The 23,400-nt window shown below is 41.7% G+C and overlaps 2 protein-coding genes and 1 pseudogene across 2 annotated transcripts; all 3 read left to right on the top strand.

Annotated features, from left to right (window-relative positions):
* The first annotated feature begins 353 nt into the window (after positions 1–353).
* On the top strand, positions 354–9,857 carry LOC112164330 (G-type lectin S-receptor-like serine/threonine-protein kinase LECRK3). The gene is made up of 5 exons (XM_024300541.1): positions 354–1,013; positions 1,077–1,619; positions 7,219–7,411; positions 7,797–8,126; positions 9,196–9,857. The coding sequence occupies exons 1-5, from the start codon at positions 354–356 to the stop codon at positions 9,855–9,857; spliced, it is 2,388 nt and encodes a 795-aa protein (XP_024156309.1).
* Positions 9,858–11,343: 1,486 nt separating this feature from the next.
* LOC112164329 lies at positions 11,344–14,172 on the top strand (annotated as a pseudogene).
* A 6,703-nt stretch (positions 14,173–20,875) lies between these two features.
* On the top strand, positions 20,876–23,233 carry LOC112164328 (G-type lectin S-receptor-like serine/threonine-protein kinase LECRK3). The gene has a single exon (XM_024300540.2). The coding sequence runs from the start codon at positions 20,876–20,878 to the stop codon at positions 23,231–23,233; it is 2,358 nt and encodes a 785-aa protein (XP_024156308.1).
* Positions 23,234–23,400: the final 167 nt, after the last annotated feature.

Here is a 23,400-nt window from a genome sequence, read left to right as displayed (position 1 = left end):
GTAGTGACTGATGATATTCTTTGACAAGGGACCTAGGTGAGTTTTGACAGGGTGGAGCTGGAAATGGAATAATGGATGCTATACATTGATAACCAAGAAAGATAGTCCAGGTTCATTGCATTGATCAATGCTTCAATTATGAATCAATGGCAGATCCTAAATCAAAGAGTATTGACTATCTTTCTTGGTTATCAATGGCATATACAATAAACTGATAACAATCAGGAAGTCAATACTCTTTGATTTAGGATCTGCCATTGATTCACAGAGTAATTGAAGCATTGATCAATGCAATGAACCTGGACTATCTTTCTTGGTTATCAATGATATCATTTACTTCAAGCTTTTGAACCATGGCTTTTGAACAACAATATTTTATATGCTTTCTGCTTGTCCTACTACAGCTTCCCTTTTTCACCATTGCTCAAAGTTACAAAAACATATCTTTTAGCTCATCCCTTACTGCACAGGAGGACAGTGACCCTCATTGGGCCTCCCCGTCTGGGGAGTTCGCGTTCGGCTTCAGAAAAATTGGCAATGCTGGCTTCTTACTAGCCATCTGGTTTGAAAATATACAAGAAAAGACTATAGTCTGGTCAGCCAATCGCAATAATCCAGTGCAAGAAGGATCGAGCGTTGAATTCTCTGCAGAAGGCAAGCTTACTCTCACTGATATTGGAACAGGCAAACCAACAAACATTGCTGATGGTCAGTCTACATATACTGGAGTCGCCTATGCTGCCATGCTGGACAAGGGAATTTTCGTTCTGGCAACCCGAAATTCAACCTATTTGTGGCAGAGTTTTGATCATCCAACCGATACCATCCTTCCCACACAGACCCTGAATCTAAACAGCAGTCTCTTTGCGCAACTTACAGCAACAAATTACTCAGAAGGAATATTCAAGTTTGTTCTAGATTCTGACGGAAATCTTATGCTTTATACAGTGAATTATCCATTGAAGAGTAATAATTTTATCTACTGGCCAATTCAAACTGGCGGTGGATTTCAGGTCCTCTTCAATCAATCCGGCTCTATTTACCTCACAACACGGAACGGAAGCATACTTGGTTAGGTCTCTGTAGAAAAAGTTCAGACACAAGACAACTACCAGAGAGCAACTCTTGACTATGATGGAGTTTTGAGGCACTATATCCACCAGAAAAGCACTGATTCTTGGTCCACTTTTACCTTCACACCTCCAAATATTTGCACAGCAATTGTGGAATATACAGGTGGTGGTGCATGTGGGTTTAACAGTTTATGTATACATGATGAGGATGCAGCTCATACTAAATGCTTATGCCCTCTGAGTTACATCCCCGTTGACCGAGATGATGAGAGGAAGGGTTGCAAGCAAAACTTTGTTCCCCAAAGTTGTGATAAAGCCTCATCAGAAACAGACCTCTTTGAATTTCAAGAGCTTCCTTTCACTGATTGGCCTGGTGGAGATTATGAGCATTTCCAGCCAGTTAATAAGGAACAGTGCAAGCAAAGTTGCTTAGCCGATTGTTTCTGTGCCATTGCCATTTTCAATGAAGGAAGTGGTGATTGTTGGAAGAAGCGAATACCTCTTTCAAATGGGAAGATCAACGACGATGTTAAGGGGTTAGCTCTGGTGAAAATAAGGAAAGACACTTCTACATCAGCCAAAGAAAAAGGTAGTCTAGTTCGGCTCATCATTGGAGTAGTGATCATCCTAGTATTAAACAACTTGGTTGTTTCTATAATAACCTATCTGTTGTAGGAGAATAGAATTGTGTTTATTATTGATAATAGGAGCCCTTTATATAGGGAGTTCACAGAGTACACAAAAGGTAACAGAATCGGAATACAATTAGTATACCTAGGGTACTTTCCTATTACAACTCTAAACCCTAGTTTGAAGAGGCACACGTTATGTCGATATCCTTCAACACTCCCCCTTGTGCCGCTCAAACTTGGTGATGACGCTTTAATTGTTGCCTCGTTAAAAACCTTGCCAGGTAACAAAAACCCTGTGGGACAAAAATAACCCTGGTCGAAGGACAAAAAGAGCACAACACGTCCTTCACTCTTCGAGATCGAACATGTAGACATCATGCCTCCCCTGATGTCAATATCTCCCCCTGATTGCTACAATCATGGGAGTTCGGATAACTTTCTCAATCCGATGCTCTTCACATGTTTCTCGAAGGTGGATTTTGGTAACGACTTAGTAAATAAGTCCGCTACATTATCCTCTGATCGGATTTGGTTCATTTCAATATTTAGAAATGCTTGTTGTCATTTCGATGGAGGGGAGGAGGAGCACGGAAGGTGGAATTTTGCCTTGTGGAGTCTGATCCTACACTTCCGTTGTCTCTTTTCTCTCTAGGGATAGAACAAGCCCATATCAATCGTACCTCTCAAATATCGAAAGATTGTCTTCATACCATTCTAATGGAGTTGCGTTGGCGCGGGGCTATATCTAGCCAACAAGTTCATAATAATTGAGATGTCCGGTCTTGTATTGTGCTAAGTACAATAATGCGCCTATTGTACATAAGTAAGCACTTTTGCTATTAACACGTCTTCGTCATCATCCCTGGGACGAAATGGATCCCTTTTAGGGCTAAGACTACGGACGACCATGGTGCATCTTTGACCTTATCAAAAATGTCTATTGACACGGTATACAAGTTCTGAATCTAGACAAAATCGTGTTCTCCCAAGGTCCTTCCACTCAAACTCGGATTTCAAGTGTTCAGCGGTTTCCCTTAACTCTCAAGGGTTCCAATTATGTTTATCACCATAAATCGCGACAATTGCAAATCCGGAACTTGTCATGGAAACGCGTGGGCATAGTTCATCATATCCCTTCCCAATCAAGTAGTCATTTTAGTGAGCATTTCAACCTCGTTGCAAATACGCTCTGTGGTCTAGAGCCACTTGACTTGGGTAAATGAAGTCCACAAGAACCTTCATTATGGTCCGTATCTAGACCCCCATAAAGATACGTAGTGACCACATTCGTAAGCTGCATGTTCAGTTATTTGGAAACTACCAAACTGACAAGGTAGTGGAGTGCAATGACATCCATTACGAGAGAATATGTCTTCTCGTAGTCGATTCCAGGGCGTTGTGAGAAACCTTGCGCCATAAGGTGAGATTACCATCTCTTTTTCTCATCACGCTATCTAACGAAGACCTGTTAACGTCAATAGGTTTTATGTTAGGAGGTGTTGGCATCTCAGGCCCGAAATCCTTCCTCTTCGTTAGTGAATCCAATTCAACCTGGATCGCATCTTTCCATTTAGGCCAATTTTCTCTACGTTGGCATTCTTCAACGGAGTAAGGTTCGATGTCATTGGTCTCAATAATTCCACGTCCTCATGTACACTAGTGTAGTTCGTAGAGATCTCTATATTCTTAGGAATTGGTTCTAACATTGAGGCGTCCCCCAACGATGTCTCTTGGACATAACCACAATCCAAAATATTCTCATGAGACGGATTATGAGTATCAATGATCAATTGATCAAGTTGTGCCAAACTCGCTCTCTTCTTAGGGCGAGAATCCATCGAACCTATGGGTCTCCTACTCTCTCTAGCGGAACCCATGGCCTATGACGCCATTATGCCACCTTTGTGGCGTCACCATTCTACCATCCATGGTAGTGGTGCAGTACCCATCTTCTCTGGGTGGCACCATGTCCTCTTGTGGGGACATCAATCCTTGCAGGCATGTTTGCAGCAGGTATATGTGATCTCGTCACTTTTAGGGGATCAAGATGAGACATAGTGGGGACAGACCACGACAATTCCTGTCGTTCCTGTTGAACATTGACGTTCTAATCTCCCCCTAACGACGGGAAGACTGTCTCATCAAAGTGACAATTCGCAAATCCAGCGAAATAGAGATCGCCTGTCAAGGGTTCTACATAGCGGACTTATAGTTGGAGACTCATGTCCAACAAATATATATATGCATTCGTTGCAATGACTCATGTTGATGCGCTGTGGCGACGCAATTGGCACATGAACCGCACACTCAAATATGCATAAATACGAGATATTAAACTCGAACCCAGTCACTAGCTGTAACGCAAATAAAAGTTGAGTGGCTGCTATGAGTCGTAGACGAATTAGCATAGCTGCATGCGTTATTGCATAACCCAAGCGGAAATATTGGTGCGCATTATCAATGTCTGGGCTACCATCGTAGTAGTTTAATGGTGGCTTTTCCGCGAGACCAATTGAGTGTGTACATGGGGATATAATACTTGATATCAATACCCAATGATATGCAATAGTCATCGAAAACTGTCGATGTAAACTCTCTAGCATTATCAAGTCAAATTGACTGAATGAGATGATCTGGGTAGTGAGCCCGTAGCCATATGTTATGTGCTAGGAGTGTAGTATAAGCAGCATTACGAGTGGATAATGGCACAACACGTGACCAGCGTGTTTGCGTATCAACCAACACCATAAAACATCTATATGGTCCGCAAGTTGATTGATCAAATCCATAGAATTCCCTTAGATTCTTTGTGAGAATGGAATTATTTCCTCAATCTCCTTTGCATAGGATGGTCTCAATCCTAAATAACAGGCTTTACAGAACGAAACATGGGCTTTATAATCAACCAATAAAGGTTTTGGTGAAGCCATAGTGTCACAATAGACTTGAGAAGTAGATAGAGGAGTTTATGGCGTCCATGCCATGTATTTTCCACAGGGGGTAGGCGGCACTGGCCATGTATGGCCTATCTTTGCACAATCATGGCGCCATGAGGCGCATGTGCAGCTCCTCGAACCAATTCTTGGTTCTTACTTTTCTTCGTTCTGAAAATGGATGTCCGTGTAAAGTCTTTAGTACACAGATCATCATGTCAAAGCCTATATGTGTCAAAATCCCATAAGTCGTCTCTCATGACATAGTTGGATTCAATAACTCAAATAGTGGTTGCATACAACCCACTAGAGCGACACGTAAGTTTCTCTAATACTCGTTTATGTCCGTAGTCATTAGAGGTGATGCAAAAGAACTCTGTCCATTCTCATAATGTGTTTCCACATGAAAACCATTGGCTCTTATATAATAAAGTTCGAATTAAGGTATGTCCAAGACATTAAGTGAAAGAATTGACACTTTATTAATAGCCAATGATTACATCAAAGTTTCCAAAGTCTAATCCAAAATAAAATCAAAGTAAGACACATTGTAGTCACTCTATCCGTTTGGTAACTCCAATCAAATATGACCAAGAAAGTAGAGAGAGATGTTGGTGGAGCGAGGCTCTCTTAAGTACCAATAATCTCAATGACTTTCCTAGACATCACATTTTATTGGGTCTGCCACATAAGAAAGAGTTAATACAATTGTCATTTATTGACTAAGGCAAATTGCCATTACAAAAGTTCTTGGAAAAATAAAAAGGACTAATCTAATCAAAGTCTGTTGCATCCATGTGCACTTCATCTTCAGCTTTGAAGTCCTCTATGGTGAGATTGACATCTCCACCATCTTCTTCTTCTTCTGCAAGGTACACTTCTTGCTCTCTCAGGTCCCTATATGCCCTGTATCTTTCAGCTAGTTCCTCACTTGCCTTGCATTGCTTGAACCAATGCTCAATTGATCCACATCGATGACACTCATCATTGCGGTTGCCTCCCTTTAATTGAGGTGCACGTTGTGCACGTTGTGGGCGTTCTCTAGGAGGGTTGGTGCCACCACCACGACCAGGGATACCACGACCACCTCTCCCACGTGTGGCATTACCACCACGTGTATCCGCACCAAACTTGCGGTTTCCTTCCTTGTTAGGGCGGTTATATGGACTCATACGTCCCTCATATCCCTTATTAGGGTTCCGCTCCTTGCGCCCTCCTCTGGGTGCATTATAATTCGCCTCATGAACGTTCTTAGTTCCAATGGGCCTTGAATTATAATTCCTCACGAGTATGTTATCATGTTTCTCAGCTACAGATATAATATTGATAAGCTGATGAAACCTCGTGATCCGTCCAGCATTGACTTCAGTACGGTATTGCTTTGATACCACAATGGCTGAAACGGGGAAGGTGGATAGAGTTTTCTCAATTAGCTCTTGCTCTGTGACAGGTTGTCCACAAAACCTCAACATGGACTGTATGCGAAGAGCTTCTGAATTATATTCAGCAACAGACTTGAAGTCAGCAAAGCGCAGATTATTCCATTGAACCTTCAAGTCAGGGAGGAGGGAATCTTGGACATTGCCAAAGCGCTCTTCTAGCGCTACCCATAGCTCTCTTGCATCCTTGATCGACATATACTCTAATCTGAGTGCCTTGTCTATATGGCGTCGCATCAAGATAACTGCTTGAGCATGCTTTGTAGATGTTCGGTTAAACTCAATATCCGGGTTAGGTGCCTGGATCATGGGTAATATTCCCTTTGAAGTGAGATGGTTCTCAACATCGGTTACCCAACTGTGGTAATCCGAGCCTGTTGAGTCAAGCATGGGAAAGTCGAGTCTAGGTTCATTCGACATCCTGAAAATAAGAAGAGAAGATATATCAGTTTCGGAGCTAAACTTCCACGAAAACTAAAATAATAAGATTTCCGAGCTATGCTACCAAGAAATCAATTTCCAAGAATCTCTTTTGGATTAGACCAACAATGATGTTTTAGTATGGTCACAATTTGATGCTTACGGACGCTCTTAGTCCAAGCATTGTGAACGCTCTTAGTTCACACGAACACTCTTAGTTCGTTTAATTATGAACACTCTTAGTTCATACGAACACTCTTAGTTCGTTAAGCGTGAATCCCCACAATTCCGCTTTGTTAAATATCAAACTCATTTGGCAACATATATTCCAATATTTGCATAAAATAAATGGAATTTAAATACAAGAAAGCAGGAACTTTAATTATAAAAACTTACGTGATTATTCTTGGTTTGAAGACACGCGCGTATTGATGCAGGCGTGTAGTTGGAATCTGGTCGGAAATTGGCAGTTGGTGGCTGCCCTTCTCCCTTCTCCTTTTTTTTCTTCTTCCCCTTTTTTTTTCTTCTTTTTTTTTCTTCCTTCTTTTTTTTTTTTCTTCCTTCCTTCTTTTTTCTTTCCGGGCCCAAGCCCGCTCCTCCCCCTTTCCTTTCCCTTTTTTTTTTCTTCTTTTTTTTCTTTGGCCGGGTCCCTCTTTTTTTTGGTTTCTTCGTCTCTTTTCCTCTTCTGGTCTTCCTTTGTTCTTCCTCCTCTGTTCTGTAGATAGAAGGTGCTGGTGCTGGAGTCGACGCTGCAAATTGGAGGTATGGGATGCTGGGCAGCGGCGGGGGCGTGCTGCAGTGGGCTGCAGGCTTGTGTGCAGCGCGGAGGTGCAGGGTGAGCGGCAGGAGACGGTGGCTGGAGCTGCAAGGCGGGTTGGAGGGAGGCGAGGCCGAGTGTGCTCGGGCTGGTGCAGGTGGGTGCAACTGGTTCGGCAGGAGGCTGGGCTGCAGTTCGGAGGCCGGTGAGGCTGAGGTTCGGCCTCTCCCCTTTTTTTTTGTTGTTTTGTTTTGGGTTGGCTTTGTTTTGGGTTGGCGGCAGAGAGAAAAGTTTTTTTCTTTTTCTGAAGCTAGGGTTAGAACTCGTGCTGATAACATGTTGTAGGAGAATAGAATTGTGTTTATTATTGATAATAGGAGCCCTTTATATAGGGAGTTTACAGAGTACACAAAAGGTAACAGAATCGGAATACAATTAGTATACCTAGGGTACTTTCCTATTACAACTCTAAACCCTAGTTTGAAGAGGCACACATTATGTCGATATCCTTCAACACTATCTGGTTACTTCTCATGCAAAAGTGAATCCACTTAATCCTGTGGTTCAAGGCATGAATCTGAAATGTTTCACTTTCATGGAGCTAAAAGAAGCCACCAACGGATTCGAGGAAGAGCTAGGTCGTGGTGCTTTTGCAACTGTTTTCAAAGGAGTTTTAGCATCTGATAACGGGAAGTTCATTGCTGTCAAAAGATTGAACACTGTGGTCAAAGAAAATGATTTGGAATTCAAAGCTGAAGTGAGCGCAATTGGCGGAACAAATCACAGAAATTTAGTCCAACTACTCGGATTTTGTAATGAGGGGCAACACCAGCTTCTTGTGTATGAGTACATGAGCAATGGCTCTCTAGCAACCTTCCTCTCAGTGATGCCAGGATCGCTGGGTTTGCCGGTGACCCGCGATCCCGATCGCCCAACCCGCAACGCGGTACGATCGCGATCCAAATCGGTAACTCCAGCGATCCCATTGTCTCAGCGCATCAATTCTGCTCAATCTGCTGTTCTGGGTTTCACTCACCGAAACGATCCACGAAGCCTAGAGTCCATCGAGGCTTTGGACCGCCGGTTTCAGACCACGGAGGCCATGAGGGCGGCGTACTGCACCGTCGCGACGGAGTGCACGGTCAAGTCTTCAAGAATCAAGACCGGTGATCAAGACTTCGTCAGTTCATCGGTGTTCTTGATCAGACGATCTAGATTCTAGATCTATGAGATCTATGAAAGCATCGAATCCCCAACAGACTTCAGAGATCTATTCACTGAAAAGAATCCCCAACAGATTTCAAAGGAAACCATAGAATTATGGAAGCATCAAATTGTTACCAGACCTTCATCGGTGGTGTTCTTGATCAGAGTGTCAAGCCTCCATTCTGCAATACTGCAGCTCCGATGACGCTGGGATTTTTTTATTTTTTTTTTAGTTTATCCTCTTTTCGTTTTTGTGAAAAAATTTCTTAAGATAATTACTATTCTGAATTTCTGATAAAAAAAAGAAGAATATAATATCTAAAAGATTTTCTATCCTAATTCCTAATTACCTGATTTACCTCTAATATCTAATTTTACTTGTTTACCCTTTCAGATTAATGTAGTTTTCATAGTACATCTATAAGGGTTATTTACATCAAAAACATATGCTATTAGGATTAGGATTAGGAATCCTAATTTCTAATCATTATTTTTCTTTTTTAGATTGAAAAACTCAATTAATTTTCAAGCAGTAATGACAATTTATTTTTATATTATAATTCTTGTTGAGATTTTTATTTATAATATGATTATCTATTTATTAATTATTTTCATAATATATATGTAATTTATTTTTAATTAAAATTTTAATTAATATATCCCCGCGTACCGCGTACCATGGAGACTAGCGTACCGCGTACCCGTACCGCAACGATCCGCGATCCTGGTAACTCTGCTTCCTCTTCGGAGAGTCAAGACCAAACTGGAATACAAGAAAAAAAATTGCCTTAGGAACTGCAGGAGGGCTCTTGTATTTGCATGAGGAGTGCAGCAGCCAAATCATACATTGTGACATTAAGCCTCAAAACATTCTTCTGGACTATTCTTTCACAGCAAGAATAGCCGACTTTGGAGTAGCCAAGCTTTTGAAATCTGACCAAACTCGAACAACTACTAGAATCAGAGGCACAAAAGGTTATGTCGCTCCTGAATGGTTCAAAAGTTTGCCTGTCACAGTGAAGGTTGATGTTTATAGCTACGGCATGGTGTTGTTGGAGATTGTTTGCTGCAGGAAAAACTACGAACCAGAAGCACCAGCTGAAGATCAAATGATATTAGCCGATTGGGCATATGATTGCTATAAGAAAAAGAAAGTGCATCTGCTGTGGCAGAATGTAGGCGATGATCAGGAAATGGATGGCATCGAAAAGTTGGAGAAGTATTTGATGATTGCATTTTGGTGCATTCAAGAGGATCCATCAGCAAGACCTACCATAAAGAAAGTGACACGGATGCTCGAAGGGACTGTTGAAGTCTCAGTGCCTCCAAATCTGTCCTCATTATATGTTCAATACTTCAATATAAGTGATCACATTGATCCATTGATTTCTGGATAGCAGAACATTCAGTGTGTTCAATCATCATAGAGTCAACAACATATACATGGTCGTAAAGATAGTACTGGATGTAACAATTTTGTACCCTATAAACAAAGTTAATATTTGAATGCCTAAAGCAATATACTAGCAGGTATTGGCACCAGGGACGATGACGTTTGCTAGTATACGAATACTTGAGCAATGGCTCATTGGCTAGTTCTCCTTTTGCTGATACAAATCATACAATAACTAGTTGGAAGCAAAGAATTGAAATTGCAAATGGAGTTGCCAAAGGACTTCTATACTTGCACGAAGAATGCTGCACTCAAATCATTGGATGTGACATAAAACCTCAGGACATACTTCTTGAAAATAGAGACCATCCGCCAATGAGTCAGGGTCCAGATCCGCGGAAGCCCAACCACAAAGTTGACAAGCTACCATAAGAAAGCAGAGGCCCAACTTCACAGACCTAGTAAAGTAAACCACTGTCATTAGTTGCCGGTTTGTTTAGAGTTCAGAGTGCAGAGAAACCCAAAGTTACGTTCTTTATTTGACCGGAGAAACCAGAATGGGAAAGAGGACTGTTCTCTTCCATTACTCTTTCGCACCGTTGCAATGGACTCCGGTTATTCTTTATTCTTTATTTCATTGTCTTTATTTATATTCTTGCTATCTTGTATTAACGTACCAAAGAATCAAAGATAACAACTCTAGAGCTTCATGCTTATTGGGTATTTGATTTTCTTGGTATTATTAATGGGTTTTGTGGTGATATTTGAAGAAATGTAAGATAGTTATGAGCTGGGTTGATGTGGGTTTAGGATGAGTTCTGGTTTTGGGTTAGTTTCTATACTGATCAAGTTAGTGTGTTAAAGCTGAAATTATCAGCTTGAATTCCTTGTGTGTAGCTGAGAATGAGAATGAACAAAAGAGATAGAAGATTGTTGATTATCATTATAAAATTGTGGACAAGGGTATGAGAGCTCTTATCATATTATAAGTCTGTTGGAATTTTGGTATTATGAGTCTTATTTTATGTAGTATGAAAGGATCTTCATTAGTCGATTACATATGTCTCGAGACAAATGATAATTAGCTGGTACCTGATCCTTCACAGTAGACACTAGCTATAAATTAGACTTTGTCTTTGATAGGATCTCTTTGGTCATCCCATAATGCAAGTAATTTCCTCCATTTTTAATGAGTTTCTATATCAACTTGACTAATTTTAGAATGGTGATTTCATCTTGCCATCTTCGGGTGTTTTAAATTTCTAGGGTCCCAGTTCATACTGGAAAATTCTCAGTCTTTCTTTGTTGTGTTAGGGTGCATGAAACTACAATCATGCGGTACATACTTGCGTGTTTAAGAAGCCAGGTTCACGCAACAGGCGTGAAACTTGTTCCATTATGAGTCTAGAAGCATTCATAGAATGGTAAACATGACCTTGGCTGGCCAGATTACGCTTTTGAGTCATTCTCGTCAACTCTGATATTCTAAGAGTATATTTAGGCGAGTTTATTCTTTCCCCATGATCATGTCTTCGTCTACTTGAAATCTTAAATATAATTACATCACTTTTGAAGAGTTGATGTAGAGTTTCGTTGCAAATCTTCCACAGGTCACCGGTTGTACAATATTATAAGGTCAGTTTTTCCTCTTCTGTCTATATGGACTCATAACTTGGTCCGTCTGGGCTCCTACTTTTCCACCATTCTTATTTTGTTTCTTGTTTAAATGGGGTAATTGCTTAACCACATTGGTGGTCGCAAATGGCAATGGCTTTTACTGTACGTTTGTTTCTACTTTCTTCATTGCTTCTGCTACCAACTTATGTGCTCGCACAAACTAATGGGAGCATAGCTGTGGGTGCTTCTCTCTCCACAGCAGGAAACTCCTCATGGCTTTCTGCCTTTGGGTTCCAGCAACATGAAAACAATAATCTTTTCTTGCTGTCTATATGGTTCGCCAAGATACCAGACAGAACCATAGTTTGGTATGCAAATGGGGATAAGCCTGCACGGTCTGCACCTAATGGTTTAGTTGTGACTTTGACTGCCAGCAGTGGGCTAGTTCTTACAAGTCGTCAGGGTGAGCAGTTATGGAAATCCAATCAAACCGTTGCTGGCGTTGTTGCTCATGGGGTTATGAATGATACAGGTAACTTTGTTCTGGAAGACAAAAAGTCAGCAAAGTTATGGGAGACGTTCAAGAATCCTACTGATACCATGTTGCCTGGGCAAATAATGGAAAGAGGAGGGAAAATTTCTTCTCGAAATTCAGAGACTGACTATTCGAGAAGATGCTTCCAGCTAGATTTTCATGATGATGGGAATCTTGTGTTTAGTGAGCAAAGACCTTTTTATTCAACCGCGATTACCACAGGAAGTGTTCCAGGTCATGACGGTCTACAGTTGGTTTTCAATGTCTCAGGTAACTTCTATATTCTGCGGGTGAATGGTGGACATTATCCTTTCACAGCAGAGGAACTTGCAGCAAGGGACTACTATCTCCAGTCAACTCTCAGCTTTGATGGCGTTTTGGCTTAATATTTCCTCCCAAAGACTTTCAGTGGCAATATAAGCTGGGTTCCTCTTTGGTCAGCACCACCAAATATTTGCCAAGAAATTAATGCTGATTCAGGTCCTAGTATTTGTGGATACAAAAGTATCTGCACTCTTGCAGCAGACAAGAGGCCCACCTGTTTATGCCCTCCAGGATAGTCTTATCTGACCCATCCAGGAGCTGTTATCCAGATTTCAAACACAGCTCTGTAAAAATGAGCTTAGTTATGCAGAAGATTTGTATGACGTTCAGGTGCTAGCAAACACTGATTGGCTCACCTCCAGCTATATGCAGTTAAATGATTCCACTGCTGACACATGCAGTCAATGTTGCTTGCAAGATGGTTCGTGTGCTGCTGCTATTTACAGCAATCAAACCTGTCAGAAAAAGAAGTTTCCGCTCTCATATGGGAGAGAAGATAACACGTTGAATGCGACAACTTTCATCAAATTGACGACAGTTGAGAAGAAGAAGAACGGGAACACTTCGGTACATGTGGGATCAGTTCTTCTGGGCACCTCTGTCTGTTAGTTTTATGTTAGGTACTGCAGTTCTGGGACTTTTCTTTGGTTTCCGGAAGAAACATGCAAGGTTTCCACAAAATGATTTGGACACAAATTTGTGTTCTTTTAGTCACAAAGAGCTTGAAGAAGCAACAAATGGATTCAACGAAGAATTAGGGAAGGGTTGTTTTGGTATTGTTTACAAAGGGATAATACAAATTGGTTCGGGTGTCCAAGTGGCAGTGAAGAAGCTCAACTGTGTGATACAAGATGGTGAGAGGGAATTCAAGACGGAACTGAACATAATTGGTCGGACACATCACAAGAATTTGGTTCATCTGGTTGGATATTGTGATGAGGGACAACAGCGATCACTAGTATATGAATTCTTGAGCAATGGAACATTAGCAAGCTTCCTTTTTGGTGATGAGAAACCCAGTTGGAGGCAGCGAATGGAAATTGCTTATGGTGTTGCCAAAGGGCTTCTGTATTTGCATGAAGAGTGTACCGCGCAAACCATCCATTGTGATATAAAGCTTCAGAACATCCTTCTTGATGATAATTACAATGCTCAGATCTCTGATTTCGGCTTGGTGAAGCTTTTGATGATGAATCAGAGCCAGACGCATACTGCCATCAGGGGAACAAAAGGGTATGTTTCACCTGAGTGGTTTAGGAACATGGCAATCACTACCAAAGTTGATGTGTATAGCTTTGGAGTTGTGCTGCTAGAGATCATTTGCTGCAGGAGAAGTGTCGCTATGGAAAATAACTGTGAAGAGAAAGCAATTTTGACTGATTGGGTTTATGATTGCTACAGAGAGGGAGTGTTAGAGACTGTTCTAGATCACAAAGTCGACGCCTTGGAAGGTGAAATGAAGCTGGAAGAGGCTGTCATGATTTCTCTTTGGTGTATTCAAGAAGACCCATCTCTTCGACCCAAGATGAGGAAGGTTGTGCAGATGCTTGAAGGATTAGTGGTAGTACATGCTCCACCATGCCCATCCCCATACAACAGAGTGGCGTGAAACTTGTTGGGTTTGTGTCGTCAAAGATTTACAGCCAAGCTTTCATGTTTATTTACTGTGTGTTTAATTTGTAGCTTTGTTCTGTGATCACTTGGAATTTGTTTGTTCTTCATCATAGGAGATCATTATGATTTCATTAGGAATAATAAGGTGTGTTTGTAAAACATATACCTGCAGGTTTTCATTAGAAATTAGCTTCAAGCATGTACCTTCAGTTTCACGTTGAGGTTGCTATTTTGATGTGTGAGCTAGTTCACTGTTTCAATTGTTACATTTTCCTTGTAGTGTGTAAAGTTTTGCTTTCAATGAAAGCACTTGTGGAATGACCGAATCAAGTAACAAAACAGCCGGCCATTTTTGCTGTATTGTATCATTTTGCAGATTAACACAAATAAGAGACAGCCCTTTAAGAATTTGAACACTGTTGAAGGAATATCGATTTAGTGTGCCTTATCAAACTAGGAGTAGCAATAGGAGAGAAGGTTCTAGATTTCCCAATCCTACACGGATTGGTATTCCTTGTAACATTAGAACTAGCACTTTGTAATCCCTATATATAGGGCTCCTATTCTCAATAATAAGAACACATCTCTCTCATCAATCTCTCTCAAATACATTATACTTAAACACGTTATCAGCACGATCGAAAAACTTTCTTCATCAAAGTTGTTCGTCTCTGTCTCTTCCATCTAACCTCCGAATTTCAACCTTATCGGAGTCATATTGAGATCTGTACACCAATCGAGGTACAAGCTGTTCAGAACAGAATCTACTCGGATTGCTTCGCTCCATCACGCCTGCATCGACACGCGCGTGATCCAAATACAAGTAAGTATTCAAAAGCGTAAGTTTTGAAGTTCCTATAATTTCAGAATTTATATTTCTTCTTCTTTTCTCGGGGACTTGAAAACCTCCCTTCTTCTACATCCCACCTTTCTTATAACGTGGGTTCGATTTTTGAGAAAAGCGGAATCGTGGGGATTCACGCAATTAACGAACTAAGAGCGTTCGTAAGACTTCGGACTAAGAGCGTCCGTAAGCATCGATTTAATGAACTAAGAGCGTTCGTAAGCTACGGACTAAGAGCGTTCGTGAGCATAGATTTTGACCATTTAAACATCATTGTTTCGGTCTAATCCAATTATTCTTGGAAATCGATTTCTTGGTAGCATAGCTCGGAAATCTTATTTAGTTTTCGTGGAAGCATTGACTCCGAAACTAACTTGTTTTTGTTTCATCTTTCAGGATGTCAAACACAAACAAACTCGATTTTGTTCCATTGGATTATGCAGGCAAAAGGTACTTAATTTGGGTCACTGATGTCGAGATCCACCTCATTGCCCGTGATTTATTGCATACAATCCAAGAGCTTTGTCTTATAGAAACAGCTCCAGACCCTCAAACTGAGAAAGATAATTCCAAGGCACTTGCCTTTATGAAACGTCACATGGATAGTGACCTCCAGTTTGAGTTCATAAATGAGGATAGCGCCATAAAGCTTTGGCATGCGCTTCGCGAACGATATGGCAATGTTCGTGACTCCATTCTTCCGAATACAGAAGCAGAATGGAACGATCTTCGCTTCTATGAATTTGACACTGTCATGCAATTTTATTCGGAAGCTCTCAACATCAAAGCAATGATGCGTCTCTGTGGAAAAACAATCACAGAAGACCAATTGATTGAGAAAACCCTCAATACCTTCCCCGTCTATGCTATGAGGTCCTCTGACTTATTCCGGACTCATGTAAATGCAAGGCGAATCACAAGTTTTCAACAGCTTATTGAAGCTATGGTCACTACTGAAAGACATGGCAATGAACTTGTGAAAAGAAGATTTGATAGGCTTCAAGATAGCTATCAAGAGCATCGTCCTATGGCTAGAGAAAGTCGCCATCGACGTCATGATCCATACGATCGAAATGCTCAAGAAGGTAATCGCTCAAGGCGACAATCCCACGACCGTAGGAGGCGTGATTTTGAGGGAAATAGGGTTGGAAACCATGGAGCCAACGTTGGCCATGGGCACCACTTTCCAACGCCACCAGTCCTAAGGACTATGCATATTGCGCCAATGCGCCTCAATCAAGGGAGAATCCTCTTTATGGTGTCTATTTCTGATATGGAACGTCTGATCAATGGACCTGAATTTGCAATGTACCTACGAAGGTAGTCGCATCATGGTGATCAAGACTTCGAGTTCACAAAGACTTTAAATCTGGCGATGAAGACAAAATACCGCAGATTTTTATTTATAGTCTTTTATTTTTCCAAGAATTATGTCATGGCAATTATGCCTTATATCAATAAAATGACTTATTGTATTAACTCTTTCCCTCTAAGCGTACTCAAGAGTACTTGTGATGTCTAGGCAAGGTTTGATCTGAGAGAACGGTTTTAAAAGTGAGCAACGCTCCACCAAAATCTCGCCTTACCTTACCTGGTCACAACTAAATTGAAATTGCCGAACGGATAGAGTGACTACGATTTGTCTACGATTTGATTTTTATATTGGATTAGATTATGGTCACGAAACTTTGGTGTCATCATTGGATATTATTAATAAAGTATCGATTTATTTTATCTCATGTCGTAGACATGTTTTTCGAACTTTATTATTTCAAAGATATAAGAGCCAATGGTTTTCATGTGGAAATACATTGTGAGAATGGACAAGAGTTCCTTTGCATCACCTCTAATGACTACGGACATAAACGAGTATTAGAGAAACTTATGTGTCGCTCTAGTGGGTTGTATGCAACCACTATTCGAGTAATTGAATCCAACCATGTCATGAGAGATGATTTATGGGATTCCGACACGTATAGGCTTTGGCACGACCGTTTGGGACACCCAGGTCGTGACATGATGATCCGTATATTAAAGACTTCACACGGACATCCTTTTTTCAGAACGAAAGGAAGTAAAACTCGAAATTTGGATCAAGGAGGAGCACCTGCGCCTCACGGCGCCTTCCCCCCTCAAGTCCGGCCATCCCCGGTCGGCGCCGCCATCCCCCTGCGGCCCAAGGGTGGCTTTGACGCCACCCCTGCTTCCTTGACTCCCATTTTTACTTCTAAGGTCCATTGTGACTTCATGGCTCAACCAAAATCCTCATTGGTTGTTTCCAAAGCCCATCATTCGTTCTGCAAAGCCTGCTCTTTAGCAAAGTTAGGATCGAGACCATCCTATGCAAAGGACACCAAAGAAAATATACCATTCTTGCAAAGAATCCAAGGTGATATTTGTGGACCCATTCAACCACCATGCGGACCATTTAGATATTTTATGGTGTTGGTTGATGCATCGACACGCTGGTCACATGTCATGCTATTGTCCACAAGGAACGCTGCATTTGCTAAACTCCTAGCACAAATAATTAAGTTACGGGCTCACCACCCTGATCATCCCATTAAGTCTATAAGATTAGACAATGCTGGGGAGTTTACATCAAAGACTTTTGATGATTATTGCATGTCCATTGGGATTGATGTTGAACATCCTGTTCCTCATGTTCATACCCAAAATGGTCTCGCAGAAGCCACCATTAAACGACTACAAATGGTTGCTCGAGCATTGGTGATGCGCACCAATCTCCCTATTTCTGCTTAGGGCTATGCAATATTGCATGCAGCTGTGCTTATTCGTCTGAGGCCCACTGCCACTCAACCCTTCTCTGCGTCCCAGATGGTTACTGGGTATGAGCCTGATGTCTCACACTTACGCATATTTGGGTGTGCAGTCTATGTGCCTATTGCGCCGCCACAGCGCACCAAAATGGGTCCTCAAAGACGATTAGGCCTTTATGTTGGATATGATTCTCCAACGATTATCCGCTACATAGAACCCTTGACAGGCGATCTCTTTACTGCTAGATTTGCGGATTGTCACTTCGATGAGACAGTCTTCCCGTCGTTAGGGGGAGATAAGAACATCAATGTTCAACAGGAACGACAGGAATTGTCGTGGTCTGTCCCCACTCTGTCTCATCTTGATCCCCGAACCGCACAGTCAGAAATTGAAGTGCGAAGAATTCTCGATCTTCAGAACGTAGCAGATTCGATGCCTGATGCGTTTTCTGATATCGCTAAAGTGACGAGATCACACATACCTGCTGCAAACGTGCCTGCAAGGATTGATGTCCCTAAAAGTAGAGGACATGACGCCAACTCAAGAATGCATGAGCATGGCGCCAACGTCCCATCTCTCAATGATGGTGACGTTGTGGCTAGGCCCACGGCTCCCGCCAAGAAGCGCGGGAGGCCCATAGGTTCGATGGATTCTCGCCCAAGAAAGAAAGCGAGTTCGGCACAAAATAATCCATTAATCATTGATGTAAATAATCCATCTCATGAGAATATTCCGGATTATGGTTATGTCCAAGAGACATCATTGGGGGACGCTCCAATGTCAGAACCAACTCCAGAGAATAGAGAGATCTCCATAAATTACACTAGTGTACATGAGATGATGGATAGAAATTCTATGGCGATTGATGATGCATTTGCATATCATATTGCAAAAGGAATTATAGAATATGATGATATCGAACCTCGCTCTGTTGAAGAATGTCAACAAAGAGCGGATTGGCCTAAATGGAAAGATGCAATCCAGGTTGAATTGGATTCACTAACAAAGAGACAGGTATTTGGGCCTGTAACGCAGACACCCCCAAGTGTAAAGCCTGTTGGCCATAAATGGGTCTTTGTTAGAAAGCGTAATGAGAAAAATGAGGTTGTTAGATACAAAGCCCGCCTTGTGGCGCAAGGTTTCTCACAACGCCCTGGAATTGACTACGAGGAGACATATTCTCCCGTAATGGACGTCATAACGTTCCGCTACCTTGTCAGTTTGGTAGTTTCCGAAAAACTTGACATGCAGCTTATGGATGTGGTTACAGCATATCTCTATGGGGATCTAGATTCAGAGATATATATGAAGGTTCCAGATGGACTTCAATTACCCAAATCAAGTGGCTCTAAACCACGGAGCGCGTTTTCAATAAGATTAAAACGCTCACTATATGGATTAAAACAATCCGGACGGATGGTATAACCGTCTAAGTGACTACTTGATTGGGAAGGGATATATTAACAATGAAATATGCCCATGCGTGTTCATTAAAAGAACAAGTTCCGGATTTGCAATCGTAGCAGTTTATGTCGATGACATGAACCTAATTGGAACTCTAGATGAGTTGAAGGTAACTGCTAAATACTTGAAATCCGAATTTGAGATGAAAGATCTTGGGAAAACACGGTTTTGTCTCGGTTGAGAACTCGAGCACCGTAGTGATGGAATCTTGATCCATCAGTCTGCATATACTCAGAAAATCCTAAGGCGCTTTAATGAAGATAAAGCAAAGCCTACGAGTACTCCCATGATCGGCCGTAGTCTTGAGCCCGGAAAAGATCCGTTTCGTCCAAGGGATGAGGACGAAGAACCATTAGAGGCCGAGGTGCCCTATTTGAGTGCAATAGGCGCATTATTGTACTTAGCTCAATGCACAAGACCGGATATCTCATTCGCAGTGAACTTGTTAGCTCGACATAGCTCTGCGCCAACACGCCGCCATTGGATTGGTATAAAGACAATCTTTCGATACCTAAGAGGTACGATTGATATGGGCCTATTCTATCCCTACAGAGAGAAAAGGAATGACGGAAAATTGGGATTGGACCCCAAGAGGCAAAACGCCCCCGTCCATGGAATGGCCGCCGGCCATGTTGCCGCCGCCGGCGCCGCCACCGCTCATGGTGGCCGGCATTCTCCTATCTCCCTCCATCAAAACGACAATGATGTCTTGATGGGTTTTGCTGATGCAGGGTACCTCTCTGACCCTCACAAAGGTCGCTCCCAAACTAGTTATGTCTTTACCATGGGAAGCACTGCGATATCTTGGAGGTCTACAAAACAGACCCTTGTTGCTACTTCCTCAAATCATGCAGAGATTATTGCTCTACATGAAGCTGTACGTGAATGTATATGGCTAAGGTCCGTAATTCGACACATTCAAGGAAGTTGTGGTTTGAAGTCTACCACAAATGAACCTACATGCATTTATGAGGATAATGCAGCTTGTATTGAACAAATGAAGTTAGGTTTCATCAAGGGCGACAACACCAAGCATATATCGCCTAAGTTCTTTTATAATCAGCAACAACAATCACTCCTAAAGTTTGAAGTGAATCAAATCCGATCAGAGGATAATGTAGCGGACTTATTCACTAAGTCGTTACCTAAATCCACCTTCGAGAAACATGTGAAGAGCATCGGATTGAGAAAGTTATCCGAACTCCCACGATTATAGCAATCAGGGGGAGATATCGACATCAGGGGGAGTTATGATGTCTACATGTTCGATCTCGAAGAGTGAAGGACGTGTTGTGCTCTTTTTGTCCTTCGACCAGGGTTATTTTTATCCCACAGGGTTTTTGTTACCTGGCAAGGTTTTTAACGAGGCAACGGATGAAGCGTCACCACCAAGTTTGAAGCGGCACAAGGGGGAGTGTTGAAGGAATATCGATTTAGTGTGCCTTATCAAACTAGGAGTAGCAATAGGAGAGAAGGTTCTAGATTTCCCAATCCTACACGGATTGGTATTCCTTGTAACATTAGAACTAGCACTTTGTAATCCCTATATATAGGGCTCCTATTCTCAATAATAAGAACACATCTCTCTCATCAATCTCTCTCAAATACATTATACTTAAACAAACACAATAACTGCCGCTGCAGCATCAACTTTTCATTAGTAACACGAAGATATTAAAAATTGTAGAAACAAGAAGCTTTAAAATAAGTCATAGTGATCTCTGATTTTAATGCACTTTCGATGACTTTAATGTACATCGATGAATTCAATGGATCATAGTAGGCATAAGAATGTATTGTGGATGTTCATAACTTCATATCATTTACTTCAAGCTTTTGAACCATGGCTTTTGAACAGCAATATTCTATATGCTTTCTGCTTGTCCTTCTACCGCTTCCCTTTTTCACCATTGCTCAAAGTTACAAAAACATATCTCTTAGCTCATCCATTACTGCACAGGAGGACAGTGACCCTCACTGGGCCTCCCCGTCTGGGGAGTTCGCGTTCGGCTTCAGAAAAATTGGCAATGCCGGCTTCTTACTAGCCATCTGGTTTGAAAATATACAAGAAAAGACTATAGTCTGGTCAGCCAATCGCAATAATCCAGTGCAACAAGGATCGAGCGTTGAATTCTCTGCAGAAGGCGAGCTTAGTCTCACTGATATTGGAACAGGCAAACGAACAAACATTGCTGATGGTCAGTCTAGGGATACTGGAGTTGCCTATGCTGCCATGCTGGACACTGGAAATTTCGTTCTGGCAACCCGAAATTCAACCTATTTGTGGCAGAGTTTTGATCATCCAACTGATACCATCCTTCCCACACAGACCCTGAATCTAAACAGCAGTCTCTTTGCCCAACTTACAGCAACAAATTACTCCGAAGGAAGATTCAAGTTTGTTCTAGATTCCGGTGGAAATCTTACGCTTTATACAATGAATTATGCATTCAAGAGTACTAACTTTCCTTACTTGAAAGTTCAAACTGGCAGTGGCTTTCAGGTCATCTTCAACCAATCTGGATCTATATACCTCATAGCACAGAACGGAAGCATGCTTGGTGATCCGGTCTTAGAAGATCTAGTTTCCACTCAAGACGTCTACCAGAGAGCAACTCTTGACTATGATGGAGTTTTGAGGCACTATAAGCACCCGAAGAACACCGACTCTGCTTGGTCCTCTTATAGCTACATACCTCCAAATATATGCACAGCAATTCAGGAATATACAGGGGGTGGTGCATGTGGGTTTAACAGCTTATGTAAACAGGAGGATTCAGCTCATACTAATTGCTCATGTCCTCCGAGTTACATCCACGTTGACCAAGATGATGAGAGGAAAGGGTGCAAGCAAAACTTTGTTCCCCAAAGTTGTGATAAAGCCTCATCAGAAACAGACCTCTTTGAATTAAAAGAGCTAAAATTAACCGATTGGCCTGGTGGAGATTATGAGTATTTCCAGAACGTTAGTAAGGAACAGTGCAAGCAAAGCTGCTTAGCCGATTGTTTCTGTGCCATTGCCTATTTCAATGAAATAAATAGTGCTTGTTGGAAGAAGGGAATCCCTCTTGTGAACGGGAGGATCGACGAAGATGTTAAAGGGTTAGCTCAGGTGAAAATAAGGAAAGGACAGGCAAAAGAAAAAGGTAGTCTAACTCTGCTCATCATTGGAGGAGTGATCATTATAATATCAACCAGCTTGGTTGTCTTTATAATAACCCATCTGGTTAGTTCTCATGCAAAGGTCAGTCGACTTAATCCTGGGGTTCAAGGCATGAATCTGAAATGTTTCACTTTCATGGAGCTAAAAGAAGCCACCAACGGATTCAAGGAGGAGCTAGGTCGTGGTGCTTTTGCAACAGTTTTCAAAGGAGTTTTAGCATCTGATACTGGGAAGTACATTGCTGTCAAAAGATTGAACGCTGTGGTCAAAGAACATGATTTGGAATTCAAAGCTGAAGTGAGCGCAATTGGCGGAACAAATCACAGAAATTTAGTCCAACTACTCGGATTTTGTAATGAGGGGCAACACCAGCTTCTTGTGTATGAGTACATGAGCAATGGCTCTCTAGCAACCTTCCTCTTCGGAGAGCCAAGACCAAACTGGAATACAAGAAAAAAAATTGCCTTAGGAACCGCAAGAGGGCTCTTGTATTTGCATGAGGAGTGCAGCAACCAAATCATACATTGTGACATTAAGCCTCAAAACATTCTTCTAGACGATTCTTTCACAGCAAGAATAGCAGACTTTGGGGTATGCAAGCTTCTGAAATCTGACCAAACTCGAACAGCTACTAGAATCAGAGGCACAAAAGGTTATGTTGCTCCTGAATGGTTCAAAAGTATGCCTGTCACAGTGAAGGTTGATGTTTACAGCTATGGCATGGTGTTGTTGGAGATTGTTTGCTGCAGGAAAAACTACGAACCAGAAGCACCAGCTGAAGATGAAATTATATTAGCCGATTGGGCATACGATTGCTATAAGCAAAAGAAACTGCATCTGTTGTGGCAGAATGTAGGCGACGATCAGGAAATGGATGGCATCGAAAAGTTGGAAAAGTATTTGATGATTGCATTTTGGTGCATTCAAGAGGATCCATCAGTAAGACCTACCATAAAGAAAGTGACACAGATGCTCGAAGGGACTGTTGAGGTCACAGTGCCTCCAAATCTGTCCTCATTATATGTTCAATATAAGTGATCACATTTATCCATTGATTTCTGGATTGCAGAACTTTCTGTGTGTTCAATCATCAAAGAGTCAACAATTTTGTGCATTGAAAGAAAAGCTAAGTTCATTGTACAGACTAAGCTTGTGAAAATTGTAGCAGCAAAATAAGTAGATATGTTGAACAACCACTGGGCAAA

The sequence above is a fragment of the Rosa chinensis genome, chromosome 5 (genome assembly GCF_002994745.2).
Source record: "Rosa chinensis cultivar Old Blush chromosome 5, RchiOBHm-V2, whole genome shotgun sequence".
NCBI lineage: Eukaryota > Viridiplantae > Streptophyta > Magnoliopsida > Rosales > Rosaceae > Rosa > Rosa chinensis.
This window is presented reverse-complemented; position numbering and strand designations above follow the sequence as displayed.